At 44.4% G+C, this 14705-nt stretch overlaps 1 protein-coding gene across 1 annotated transcript in view; it reads right to left on the bottom strand.

Annotated features, from left to right (window-relative positions):
- Window positions 1–14705, bottom strand: part of AGBL4 (AGBL carboxypeptidase 4) — a 1394453-nt gene that overhangs the window by 54312 nt on the left and 1325436 nt on the right. The window contains exons 10-11 of the mRNA XM_049700153.1: window positions 7566–7718; window positions 4910–5072 (exon numbers count right to left, since the gene is read on the bottom strand). Of these exons, the coding sequence (XP_049556110.1) occupies window positions 4910–5072; window positions 7566–7718 (316 nt within the window). The remainder of the gene's footprint in view (window positions 1–4909; window positions 5073–7565; window positions 7719–14705) is intronic.

Below are 14705 nucleotides of genomic sequence, written 5' to 3'. Positions count from 1 at the left end.
ATCAGGATTCAAACCCCCAGTTGCTGGATTCAAAGACAGATCATCGGGTTGAAGATTCAACCAGTGGAAGGAAAGTCATGCAGTCTGCATGGAGATGAGAAAAGTGGTGACAGAGGAACATTTGTTGAGTTCCTATCAGGTGCCAGGCAGTACAAGGGGATTGGAGATCTATTGCATCTTTTCGCTACCCCGATAAGCCTCACCCAAAGTGAGTATTATTATTTTTATTTTACAAATGGGGGAACAGGCTCAGAGTGGTGAGATAACCAGCCCAAGGTCACACAGCTAGGGAAGCATCAGTGTCTATGGCTATATTACCCTGATGCAGTGGGGAGGAGAGCCAGAGAGCAAGACCCTGGTAATGTTTAGCTGCTGCTTTTCCAGGGAGAAAAATTAAACCGACAGATACATATGTTCTGGAAGGTAAGGAGGTGGACACTACTGTGGGCCTTGGTGAAATATCCCTCAGGATTCTCCACCTCCCCTAGCTCTTCTCTGGTCTTCCTCTCACCCAGCACCCTCTGGCTAGCTAATTTGGCCTTCATGCACCTGATGCTGGGAAGGGCATACTCTGGATGACAGAACTAAAACCCCTCACCATGGGAACTGCACATACCCACTCGCTGTGTGAACCACATGGCGTTCTGAGGTCCAGGTCCTCCGTTACAGTGATCCCACCAAGGCCTTTTGCCCCGCGTACCCTACCAACACAGCCCCTGGTCTTTTGCTCTCACAGCCCTGACAACCTTCTTTAACATAAATGTGGGTCCTCATTCATAGTCACGTAAAGCTTTTCGATGTTTTAACCAATAGTCGCTTAACATTTAAAGCTTACGGTGCACACTCATATATATTATTTCATTTAACCTCCTTGCAACTCAGTGAGGTTGAGTGTTACTAGGTCCTCCTCTTACAGACAAGGACACTGAGACACAGTGAGGCTATATAACTTGCCCGTGGTGACACATCCTGTAAATGGCTGAGCCTGGATTCAAATCCAGATCTGTCTCAATTGAAAGTCTGCTCTCTTTTCATGAATATTATTCCCACAGCAGGGGTTAAGAAAGCAGGAAGGTTCTTGGTTGCCTTTGTGAGGGTGATGAAGCTTACCTCAGGGCGGCTGGAGGATTGCCGAAGGGTGGGATGATGCTGGTGCTGTCATCAGATCCAGGTCTCCTGACTCCCAGTCTAGAGGACACTTCCTCCCAGACCATATTGCCATTCCTATCAGACCATGTAATTTCTTTTTCTGATTGGGACACAGAGCCAGCAGCCAACAAAGATCACAATCTGTCTGCCTGAAGTCTCCCTCTGTTTTTTTTTTTTTTTTTAAATGCATTTCAAACAAGAACCAGGTTAAATCACACTCATGTGTGTTGAACTGGCCTGCACTTCTCTGGAGAAACTCCAGATTCCTCTTCTTGTCCCCTAGATGACAGATAAGATGGGGTGACCCAACAGCACCGCGGCCTGTTCAGCTCCTGCACAGCCTCGCTACCCATCACCCTTAACCCCTTCCAAATGCTGGCTTCTGGTCCCCACCGACATCCCCATCCAATCACTTCCCAAGTCTTCTCAGTGCCACATTCTAAATATTCCACAGCACCACCCGAGTCTAGGCTTGAGTCATTTCCCACCTGGATTGTCATAACGGCCTCCTAGTGTGTCTCTGTCTACAGCCTTGGCCCCTGCAATCTAACCTTCCCACTGCAGCCAGAGGGGCTTCCCACTGCTCTTTAAAGCCCTTCTACTGCTCTTCACAGTCCTTACCATTTAAATTCCTAACAGGCTGCCATTTTCGTCTCATCTCCTGCATCTGAAGTCCTTCAGCCATACCCGACCCCTTACAGCTCCAACAGTCCACCTTCCTTCCTCCCCTTTCTGTCTGCAATGCCCTCCCTACAACGACCCACCCCAAGCAATCTGCCTAATTTCTACTCAGTCTTAAAAACTCAGCTTAGATGTCTCTTCTGCCGGGAAGCCTTCCCTGACTTCCCGAAACTGTGTTTGAGTCTCCTCCTACCCCCATATGCAGACATTTTTGTCTTCAGTATGTTCCCTGCTACACATCCCCTGTGCCTAGAGCTTCACCTGGCTTATGGCAGACACTCAATGTATCTATTTAAATGAACATTTCCCATGGCTCTCTGGAATTCCTCCACCACAGAACTTACCCCACAGATTATAACTGCCTCTTTCCTTTTCTGGCTCCTCAGATAGACCAAAAGCTCTGTGAGTCAGGGACCATGGCTTCTTGGTCAATATTTTACCCCAGTGCCTAGTAGGATACCTGGCATGTGCTAATGGTGTACTTACTTTTGATGAATGAGGATTGGGTGTTGAGGGGAGGAAACCCTTGGCCTGGGTCAAGGGAGGGGCCTCCCACTGAGAGAAACATTTGCTTCTAACACAAAAGCATGTTGGAGGTGCTGAGATAGGGTAGGAGAACCCATCAAACTGGACATCAGAAATCAGCCACAAACTAAGTGCAGGCCACACCTGGCGGGACCCTTATCTCACTGAGATAAGGCTCACACGTGGGATACCTTTGGTGCGCATGCTCAAACTCTTCTTTCAGACAACTCCCTCTGTCCCCTTTGCCACCACATCAGCGGCAAGCTAGGCGGGGGCAGCACGGAATGTGCGTATGCGTGGAGCACAGGAGTTAGCGGATCCTGGGGAAGCAATGGGCCGCACACCATCGTGTGTGTGTGTGTGTGTGTGTGTGTGTGTGTATGGGGGCAGTGTGGCACATAGAGATGGCCAGGACTTTGGAAACCAAGGGTCCTCTGCTGCAGAGCAGAGCCTACTCCATTGACCGGTGAGCCAGGTAGTTATTAAAGCAGACTTCAAGGTGACTGTCCCGGTCTTGGTGACTGGGCGGCGGGGGGACTCTCCCTCAGTTCTTACCACAGTCTCTCCAGTGAGGTACTGGATCTGGAACACTGGTCTAACACCTCGTCTGCCTACTGCTCGCCCCTCCCTCTGAGGCCATCACCCTGCCCCCATGTCCCCAGCTAGGTTACTGGACCCCCCAGAGCCACGAGGGTGCAACCAGCTGTGTGGACTAGTGCTAAGTCATGTCTCGACCAGAAAGGAAGTTTTCCTGCACAGAGTGTGGTAAGAACTCCACAAACACTCCCCAAGGGTTCAATCAAGGCTGAAAGGAGCACTTCCACTTCTGGGGAGAGAGAGTCTGTATATAGAGAGTTAATATTATCCTTTCCCTTTCTTTTCCATCAACTATAATTCTTTCTCTGAGAAAACTAAGTGTTCAGAAAGGAGAAATGGGTCAGTCCAAAAACAAAAAGTAAAGAAAAGCAGAAACTGTCACAATCTGTCACAACCCTTATGTACTGACCTTGAAATGAAAATCAATACTCAGGAAACTAGAATTACTAAATAATCCCTAAAAAAATCAAGCAAGCTAGAAAGCGACCTCTAATTTCATCATGACAGGCTTGGGGGTTTTCGGGGACATTTTATGAGGAAGCCAAGAGGAAAAGCGAGTTGGCAAAGGAAATGCAAAGGCAGAGAGAAACATGCACAGAGGACAAGCAGGAAGGCAGGGAAGATGGAGGGAGGCTAAGGGGAGACAGAGAGGAAAGGATGGTGGGGAAAGGAGAGAAGATGGAGGAGGAGAGGGAGGAACACATCACGTGAAGTAAGGAGAGAAAAACACAAGGCGAGAGTTGGAGGGACAGACAGAAGGAGAGGGGGATGGGGACTTCCCTGGTGGCACAGTGGTTAAGAATCCGCCTGCCAATGCAGGACACACGGTTTCGAGCCCTGGTCCGGGAAGATCCCACATGCCGCAGAGCAACTAAGCCCATGCGCTGCAACTACTGAACCTGTGCTCTAGAGCCCGTGAGCCACAACTACTGAGCCTGTGTGCCACAACTATGGAAACCCACGCACCTAGGGCCCATGCTCCGCAGCAAAGAAAAGCCACCGCAATGAGAAGCCTGCTCACCGCTGCGAAGAGTAGTGCCCGCTCGCCGCAACTAGAGAAAGCCTGCGCACAGCAACGAAGACCTAACGCAGCCAAAAATAAATAAATAAATAAATAAAAGTAGAGGGGACAAGGCGGGTACAGACAAGCGAAAGGGAAAGTGTGCACAGAGGGAAGACAAAGGGCGGGGGCATAAGCACAGAGAGATGGACGTCTGGTCTATAGACCAGACGTATAGTTGATAAGAGGGAGCGGGGGAAGGAGAGGGATGGACTGGGAGTTTGGGGTTAATAGATGTGAACCATTACATTTTGAATGGATAAACAACAAGGTCCTACTGTAGAGCATGGGGAACTCTATCCAATCTCCTGGGATAAACCATAATGAAAAGGAATATTAAAAAAAGAATGTGTGTATGTGTATAACTGAGTCACTTTGCTGTACAGCAGAGATTGGCACACTAATGTAAATCAACTCTACTCCAATAAAAAAATTTAAAAATAAAGAGAAAGAGAGAGAGAGACATGTTCAGGGTGAGAAGGAGGGGCCAAGACTGTCAAAGTCTTCCTTAGCAGCCCCGGGATGAGCATCTGGCCTGTGTACTTACATACTTTAGATGATGGAAGACTCACTCCTTTGTGAGGGGACAGAGGGGAGAGAGAGAGGGGAGCAACACAGGTATGGGAAGGCCATGGGTCCAAGCGCCCGAGGAAGACTTGAGGCATAGCACAGGCAGATGGAGGGGGGTGTCCTTTAGGAGGGCACAGAGCAAACAGGACAATCCAGAGATGACACCAGCAGAACCAGTCATGTCCATCCTCACCCCAGAGTCTCAGCCCTCACCTGAGTTGGAGACCAAATTCCTGACCTGCTTGGTAAATCCTGGCGGACTTGGGTACTTTCAGCTGGATGCGAGCTGGCCCAGGGCTGGGGGGTGGGGGGACCTGCGAAGGATACAGGCTTCCTCCGTGTAGGGCACAGCGGCCGTGGTGCCACCGATGATGTAGCTATAGAAGGAAACCTCGAGGGTGTAGCAATATGAAGTGTGGTCCAGCAGCCCACCGAGGAAGCGACGGCCAGTTCCTGCTTTCACGGCATCTCGGTTAAAGGACGTGCTGGACTGTGAGAGACAAAGAAGGGAGGAGAGAATCAGGGCTGGACACCTGCTGGCTATGGGACCTTGAGCGAGCACCTCTGGATCTCAGCTTTCTCATCTGAAAAGTGGGATGTGACTCCCACTTTGCAAGATTATTGTAAGGATGGATTAAATAGACAAACAATTAAATGAAAGCACCTAGCGCAGTTCTTAGGGCATGGTAACTGCCATTTAACAAAGATTTGTGGAAATCTGAATGGGGACAGAGGGAGCAAGGAAAAGTAGACAGAGAATAAGGATGATATTACGATAATCAAGACTGAAATTTGGGCACTGCTTTCAACTTTATGATATTGTTTCCTATATAGTATCTCATTTAGGCTTCACCCCCTCGACAGGGGTGTCGTAATGTTTCCCCTCTAAGGTGAGGTAATGGAAGTTCATAGTAAGTGACACAGGCCTGGACCAGGACTAAGTGACTCCAGACACCCCAACCCTCCTTCACAAAGCTCCCCCTCCGTTAGGGACAGCTGAACTCGTGCTCAGCATCACCAGAGCACAGGGATCACGGCTCTTCTTTACTTGGGTGTCTACTACCCCCATCACAGTGGATAGAGAGGAAAGAGCCAGCAGGTCCGCACTTCAAGTCCTCTCTTCAAAAGTGTGTGAGATGTTAGGCAACTAGCCTTATTGGTCTGAGCTTCAGTTTCCTCATCTGTAAAGCGGTGGTAAAAATCACATCTCTTTTACAGAGCTGTGAGGGTCAGTTCACTTGTGGTTAGAAGGGCTTTCTATGCTAACCCATGGAAATCGCAGTAAATGAAGAACCTGGTTTTAGTAAGAGAAGGCATGCCTGTTCAGCAGAATATAAGAGAAGAAGGAAAAGGGGGTGGGGAGAAAGAGGGAGAAAGAAAACAGCAAAACAAGACAGATATAGAGACACTGAAAGAAAGAGAGCTGTGTGTATGTATGTGTGTGTGCCTTTTGACGTAAAGGAAAGGATCAGAAAATTAGAGTCTCAGATCAGAAAGGACTGTTGAAGTTGAAGCTCATGTAGTGAAATCCAACTCTCTCATTCTAGAGTTGGGTACTGAGAATCAGAGAAGAGGGGAGACAGAGGCTGGACTAGGATAGATGACCTTGACCCAAGCCCTAAGCTCTTAAGGAGGCTGCAATGCAGGAACTCCATCAGGCAAGGCCAGAAATAAAGCTCCTAGACTACACCCTTTTTGTAGACCCTGGAAACCTCACCCCTGTGAGGGTCTCTGAAGTCTGTGGCCCAGCCTCCTGGAGAATCACAGTCTCCCAGGGTCTCCTCCAGAAGACCACACTCTGCTCTGAAACTGGAGTGGTTTCAAAAAGACAAGCGCTGGCCATCCTCCAGAGATTGCCACAGACATAAGCACGGCTGTTTTTATCCCCAGGCTACTAATGAGCAGTCATCTCATTCTACCTGTTTCAAATGCTGAGGGACCTTGCCCTGGATCCCCAACTTCTCTGGGCTTTAAGTGTCTCTTGGGTATAAAGTGTTGGATTGGGCCAAATAGTCTCCCAGTTCCTTTCCTGCTGGGGCATGCCAAGATTCTGGGATTCAAAGTGCATCTTACCTCATGGAGAAATTCATCCTCCCTCCACTAATGTCTAGGCCTGAAGCAACGAGCAGGCACGTTTTCAGCTCATCACCTTCAAAAATTACCATGCCCTTTGTGGGCCTCTCCCCCTCTGGCCACACGGAAATAACAGGCCTCAGAGATATCGTATCAAAACAAAGAAAAATGTGCAAAAACTCTTGCCCAAGTCTGCTTCCACCACAGGTTGATTCCCCTCCTTATCTTCCCTGCTATTTCTCAATATTCCTTTTTGCTGCAAATTATTCTAACTACCAGTCCACAGCCTCTCCCGTCCTTCCTGGCATGTAAGGGGGTAGTAACAACAGTCTCTGGAGTCTGTTGAGATCTTTACTGCCTGCAAAGTACTTTCATATCTATTATTGCATTTGTCCTCCCAGGAATTTACGAGGCAGGCAAGGCAAAAAATTATCACCCACAAATTACTGACAAAGAAATTGGGGCCCAGAAAGGGCTATGGAGGAAGAGGATGGTGGACATATGACCCCCGTCAGCAGACATGTTAGGCTCCTTCTAACAGAATGAAGGCCAAAGGTCTGTGAAAGCAGACCCTGGGCCAGGGTCTGGCGCTGGGAGATGCTCAGTGAGTTTCTTCTCTTGTTAGCGCTGGAATCAGATCAACGAAACCAATGTCAGCTCCTCGGACAAACCAAGCGCTGTCTTTTCAGAGAGTCTCCCTCCCTGATGGGTGACGAGCTGCTTGCAGGTACAGGCAGAGCTTGTTTACCTCTATCTTTATCACCCACGCAAGACCCAGAGCAGAGTAGGTGTTCTGTGAAATGTTAAATCAAACTGAATTGAGTGAGGGGAAAGACAGGGTGGTGATGGGAGGGAGGGGGCAGTTTGGGGAGGGAAGCTGGGGCTGCCTGACTGAGAACTCTTCACTCACGTAGGAGAAGTCCTCGGCATTCTGGCAGAGGAGCTTGGGGAAGACGGCCTGCCTCTGGAACCGCACCTCATCTTCAAAGATGTTGCCATACATGAAGCCATTCATCATGGTGGAGTGGGCATGGATGTCAATATAAAACTCCAGGCTTGTTTTCTATTGAGAGAAAGGATAACAAATGAGACATCGGGGCCACAGAGTATGCCTTAAACACACACACACACACACACACACACACACACACACACACACACACACACACACACACACATTTCCTTGTGAGCTAGCCCTATGTCTCTTCAGATGTAGCAATTATCTGCAATGTGATTGGAGGGGTTGAGAGTAGCAAGGATCAAGTTCTCCTTACTTTTATTTTTTTAATATATTTATTTATTTTTAAATTTTTGGCTGTGTTGGGTCTTTGTTGCTGCGTGCGGGCTTTCTCTAGTTACGGTGAGCGGGTGCTACTCTTCGTTGCGGTGCGTGGACTTCTCATTGCCGTGGCTTCTCTTGTTGTGGAGCACGGGCTCTAGGCGTGAGGGCTTCAATAGTTGTGGCACGCGGGCTCAGTAGTTGTGGCTCGCGGCTCTTGAGTGCAGGCTCAGTATTTGTGGAGCACAGGCTTAGTTGCTCTGCAACATGTGGGATCTTCCCGGACCACGGCTCGAACCTGTGTCCCCTGCACTGGCAGGCAGATTCTTAACCACTGCGCCACCAGCGAAATCCCTCTCCTTACTTTTAACACCATCCGCCTTCAGGGTCTCAGAGCGCTACCATTAGCAGCCCTCTTTAGAGGTCTTCTGAAGTGATGCTACCTACCCAGAACAGTTAACACATTCATGACTAAAGGCATTAGCAGAATTTGTTTCTCTGATTAATGAGAAACATCTTCAGGTGACATAATTGTATTTAAATTGGGCCTGCTAATGGTTTTGCCCCAAGTGGGCCATTTCTAGCTGAGGGATTCTGGGATAAATCATGTACCCGCTTCGAAATTTTTATTTGAAAAATGGGTATTTTAATTCCAACCTCAGAGAGTTAGAGTGGGAATCCAACTCAGCGATAATCATTACTATCATTTACTGCATAGTTAATGCATGCCAGACACCATTCTGGGAGCTTTACATAGGACATCTTAGTTAATTCTTTTATTTAACCTCACTTCATGATGCCACACGTACCCCACAATAATACATAGTGTATGGGAAAAAATAACCTTGTTGTCTATAAAGGTAATTGTGACTAGTCTCTCTCTGCTCTCTGCTCACATGTATTTAAGGCACTCCCTAGCTTGATGCAATGTTATTTGTTAACCTTCTCATTTATGAGCTCCCCAAAGGTAGGGGGATTGCCTGGAAAGCACCCAGTGCCTGTCCGTGAAGGATGCTCAGTAGCCAGATGCAGAGTGAATGAATAAACCACCCAGAGGGATCATTCCAGACACTGCAATCGACTGCCAGGAACGGGGGAATTTTCAGGCCCTTAGAACTTCAATGTCCCTCAAATCTGACTTTCTCTTCCTATATATCTGTCCTTTCTGAGAGTAACATGGGAATAACTGGGACTGAAACCCAGGTCTCCTGACCCTTGACACAGTGAACGTATCACCGTTAATGGGTAAGACTAGAAACAGTCATGGCAAGACCTGGCCACCTTTCCATCTGCTTTCTAGCATGTAGTCCTGGGAAAGAAGAAAAATCCAGGCTTGGAAGAATTCTCCCTCCTTGGGACACTTTCAAACGAAGTTAAGACCAAATGAAAACCATGTTGCTTCTAGAATGTGGGCCTCATGACTGTCATTTCATTTGCCTCAGACTTGGAGTGAAAGATCATGTCTTGCTGAGCTCCCAGTTCTCTGGGTGGCGTAAGCTGCCTTCTGAGAGATACAAGATGCAGAGCGCTGGGTGATATTAAACTCATCATTTTCAGCTTTGGAGGTGGAATATGCAGTGAATCAACAGGAGCCCTATAAAAGTCCTCTTTGCAGTTTTATTTTCTTCAATTGTCTGTCTTTTCCTCTGAGCTTTTGATGAGCTGCAGAGGAAAGGAGGTGGTAGAGAGATGACTTAAGAAATGGGTAAGGAAAAACGGCCGTTTATATCTCTGGATGTGGGAGCTATTAGAAACCAGTTTCTCTGACATTTCCCAGATCAGCTCGGAGTGGGGAGGTTTCCTGCTTAAGGTCAGCCAGCAAGTTAGTGAAGGAATAAGAATTAGAACCTGGCTCCTCCGAAAACCAGCCTGGAGTGGCTTCCACTGCCCCATCCGGACACCTGGCACCTAATGTGATTTTACTTTAAATAACCGTAAAGTGAATTATATTGATTGATTTACCTGGTTCAAAAGTCAACAAGATATCAAAGAATTTACAATGAACAATCTCCCTTCTACCCCTGTCCTCCAGGCACCCAGGCACACTCCCCAGAGGCATCTCACATTACCAGTTTCTCATACAAACTTCCAGAGATCATTTACACACCAACAAGTAGATATTCCTCCCCCTACCCCCTTTGCCCCAACGCACACAAAAGGTAGCACACTAAAAACACGTCATTTGGGGAATTCCCTGGTGAGCCAGTGGTTAGGACTCTGCGCTTTTCACTGCTGAGGGCCTGGGTTCAGTCCCTGCTTGGGGAACTAAGATCCTGCAAGCCGCATGGGATAAAAACACAATAAAAAATAAAAAATAAAAACACAATTTTTGGATCAACTTTTTTTCCTCTCAACATATCTTAGAGAGAATTCGTTCTCAGTACATGGTTACCTCATTTTTTTTAAACAGTCGTATATAAACTAGGCAGTGCCCCACCGACAGACATTTGTTTCCAACCTTCTGTTACAAAGTCTTAGTGATTGACTCTGTTATAAATACCATTTCACACATATACATATTTATACGTAGGATAAATTCCTAGAAGTAGAATTTCTGGGTCCTATGTGCATTTGTGATTCTGATCAACACTGATGAACTGACCTCCTTAGAAGGACCAGTTTACAATCCTAGCAACGTATAACAGCATCAGTTTCATGACTATCTTGCAAACATGGATGTGATCAAACTCTCTGATACTTTCCAATTTGGTGGTGAAACTGATATCTAAGATTAGTTTTAATCTGACTTTCTTTTAGTATAATTATCTTTTATTATATGGTTATTATTTTTCACCTATTTAGGAACTATTAGCATTTTCTTTTCTATGAATTGCCTGTTGATTTCCGTTGTCCGTTTTAAAAACTGGGTTTCAGGGCTTTATTCCTTATTGATTTATAGAAACTATATACTAGAGAAATTAGCCTTTGTGTGTAGTATAAAAATATTTTTGCTCAGTTTGTCATTTGTCTTTTGACCTTACATCTGCTAGTACTTTTTTTCCATGTGGAAATTTTTAATGCTCACTTTTTAGACAGATTTATCAGTCTTTTGTGGTTTCTGGGTTGAAATCTTTCATTGGTTCTTCTATTATTTCTATTGTTTCACTTCTTATATTTAAAAATTTCATTTCAATTTTAATTTACATGGATGTAGGATGTGAGGAAAGGGTTAAACTTTATTGTCCCATACCATTTATCAAATTGTGCATCTTTTTCCCCACTGACTTGAAAAGCCATCTTTACCATATAACTTTCTTGTATATATTTGGGTTGATTGTTGGACTTTCTATTCTCTTCTAATCATTTGTCTATTCATGTGTCAGTACTACACAATTTTAATTATGTTAAGTTTATAATGTATGTTAATATTTGGAGGGCTAGTATCACCTCATTATGCTTCTTTCCCCATATTTTCCTGTATTTTCTTGCATATTTTTCTATACAATCTTTGTAATTAGCTTCTTTAATTTTCCTTGCTCCCCCAATCCTGTCAAGACTCTTATCACTTTGAGGCTTCCGATCCAATAATATGCTTTGACTTTCCATTTATTCCATTTTCTTTTGGGTACAGCAGAAAGTTGTAAAAGCTTTTTTTTTTTTTTTTTTTTTCCTTCATATAGACCCTGAACATTCTTTTTGATGCAAAGGCAGTTTATATTTTTAGTTGTTGTTGTAAACATGATATCTTCCATTAAATCTTCTAACTGGTAGTTCTTTATACATATAAAGGCTCTGATTTTCAATGGTTTAAATATGTACCCAGACACCTCACTAATTCTATTAGTTCTTATAATAATTTCTCATTTTATTTTTTTGAGTTTTCACTTGCTTACTTATTCAACAAATAACCACTGAGTACCTACCACATGTCATATAGTGTTCTAGGCACTGGGAATATGCACCAGGGAGTGTTCTGGGCACTAGGATATAGCAATGAACACAACAGAAAGCACCTGATCTCAAAGAGTTTACATTCTATGGGAGAGAAAGAAAATAAACCAATTAATAAAAATACTAGATGTCAGGAGGTATAAATGCCATGGAACCAAATAAAACATAGTAAGAGAATAGAAAGTAATAGAGGTTCTGGAAAAACAGAGACTTGAATGGAGTAGGAGAGTTAGTCTTGAGGATATCAGGTTAATAGTCTTCCCGGTAGAAGGAGAAGTAAATGTACTTGGCATGTTCAAGGAACAGCCAGGAGGTGAGGATGACTGAGGTGAATAAAGGGGGCAGTATTTTCCAGGTTTGCAATCGTACCACATACACTTAGCAATTTTATCTCCTCTTTTCCAGTTTTTACGCTTCTAATTTCTTTTTTGTATCTAACTGCATTGGCTACTATCTTCAAAACAATGTTAAAGGACTATTTAGTTTCTAACATCCCCTCCCACTCTGAGAGTCTAAAGTCTACCTGGAGTAGAAAAAGATCTAGGGAATTTGCCTGCATAGGGTCTGAGTTTGAAGTCTTAGTCCTTTTTCCTCTTCATGACACATATTCAGCACTATGCTGGCAATGCCAAAGACCACAAATACTAATTTCCTCACCATCCTGATGATGTTTTGTGCCTAAACTGGCTTTATGGATTTATGTTGGTTCATTAGAATGGAGCAGGGAAGGCAGAGCAGAGTTCCTACCTCTGGTTCTAATGTAAACATAATCTGTGACCACGAATAAGTAGCAGCTCTTCACTGTGCCTCAATTTTCCCATCTTTAAAAGTGGCTGTTGGATGAGAGAGAAGAGATATGGCTTTCTTAAACTTTTTATGATTTCTTCTCATGCTCAGTTAAAATAAATTCCTCCTTCTCCAAACAGCTTCTTGCTTGGGCCTTGATGTCAGTACTTGTTACTGTATAAGTATACTTGAATACTGTATAGATATACTTGTATACTTGTTACTGTAATCTGGCTGAAAAGTATGTCTGTCTGCCTATGAGCTCTTTGAGGATAGGGACCATGTCTGATTTGAGTTCATCTCTTTCTTAGTCTACTACAATAGCTTCTGACCTGGTTTCTTTGCTGCTTCAAAGGGACCTTTTAAAATGCAAACAAGGGACTTCCCTGGTGGTCCAGCAGTTAAGACTCCATGCTCCCAATGCAGGGGGCCCAGGTTTGATACGTGGGCAGGAACTAGAGCCCACATACTGCAACTAAGAGCCTGCATGTCGCAGCTAAAGTTCCCACACACTACAACTAAAAGATTCTGCATGTCACAGCTAAATATCCTGCACACTGCAACAAAGACCCCGCATGCTGCAACAAAGACCCCGCGTGCCACAACAAAGACCCCGCGTGCCACAACAAAGACCCGGCGCAGCCAAATAAATATTTGTATTAAAAAAATTTTTTTTATTGGGGTATAGTTGTTTTACAATGTTGTGTTAGTTTCTACTGTACAGTGAAGTGGAGTTCCCTGTGCTATACAGCAGGATCTTATTAGTTATCTATTTTATACCTATTAGTGTATATATGTCAATCCCAATCCAACCTAATGCCCCCCTCCCCCGCTTTCTGCTATTGGTGTCCATACACTTGTTCTCTACATCTGTGTCTCTATTTCTGCCTTGCAAACTGGTTCATCTGTACCATTCTTCTAGATTCCACATATATGTGTTATATACGATGTTTGTTTTTCTCTTTCTGACTTATTTCACTCAGTATGACAGTCTCTAGGTCCATCCACGTCTCTTCTATAAATGACCCAATTTCTTTTCTTTTTATGGTTGAGTAATATTCCACTGTATACACATAACACATCTTGTTTATCCATTCTTCAGTCAATGAACTTTAAGGTTGCTTCCATAACCTGGCTCTTGTAAAGAGTGCTGCAATGAACATTGGGGTGCATGTGACTTATTGAATTTTGGTTTTCTCTGGGCATATGCCCAGTAGTGGGATTGCTGGGTCATATGGTAATTCTATTTCTACTTTTTTAAGGAACCTCCATACTGTTCTCCATAGTGGCTGTATCAATTTACATTCCCACCAACAGTGCAAGAGGGTTCCGTTTTTCTACACACCCTCTCCAGCATTTATTATTTGTAGATTTTCTGATGATGCCCATTCTAACCAGTGTAAGGTGATACCTCATTGTAGTTTTGATTTGCATTTCTTTAATAATTAGTAACGTTGAGCAGTTTCTAATGTGCCTCTTGGCCAGCTGTATGTCTTCTTTGGAGAAATGTCTATTTAGGTCTTCTGCCACTTTTTTGATTGGGTCATTTGTTTTCTTGATATTAAGTTGCATGAGCTGTTTATATATTTTGGAGATTTGTCCATTGATTTGTTTGCAAATATTTTCTCCCATTCTGAGGGTTGTCTTTTCATCTTGTTTATAGTTTCCTTTGCTGTGCAAAAGCTTTTAAGTTTCATTAGCTCCCATTTGTTTATTTTTGGTTTTATTTCGATTACTCTAGGAGGTGGGTCAAAAAACATTTTGCTGTGATTTATGTCAAAGAGTGTTCTTATGTTTTCCTCTAAGAGTTTTATAGTGTCTGGCCTTACATTTAGGTCTTTAATCCATTTTGAGTTTACTTTTGTGTATGGTGTTAGGGAGTGTTCTAATTTCATTCTTTTACATGTAGCTGTCCAGTTTTCCCAGCCCCACTTATTGAAGAGACTGTCTGTTCTCCATTGTATATCATTGCCTCCTTTGTCAGAGATTAGCTGACCATAGGTGCATGGGTTTATCTCTGGGCTTTCTATCCTGTTCCATTGATCTATATCTCTGTTTTTGTGTCAGTATCATATTGTCTTGATTACTGTAGCT

This window comes from Orcinus orca, chromosome 1, assembly GCF_937001465.1.
Source record: "Orcinus orca chromosome 1, mOrcOrc1.1, whole genome shotgun sequence".
In the NCBI taxonomy this organism is placed as follows: Eukaryota; Metazoa; Chordata; class Mammalia; order Artiodactyla; family Delphinidae; genus Orcinus; species Orcinus orca.
The sequence above is the reverse complement of the archived record's forward strand: the minus strand, read 5'-3'. Positions and strand labels throughout refer to the sequence as shown.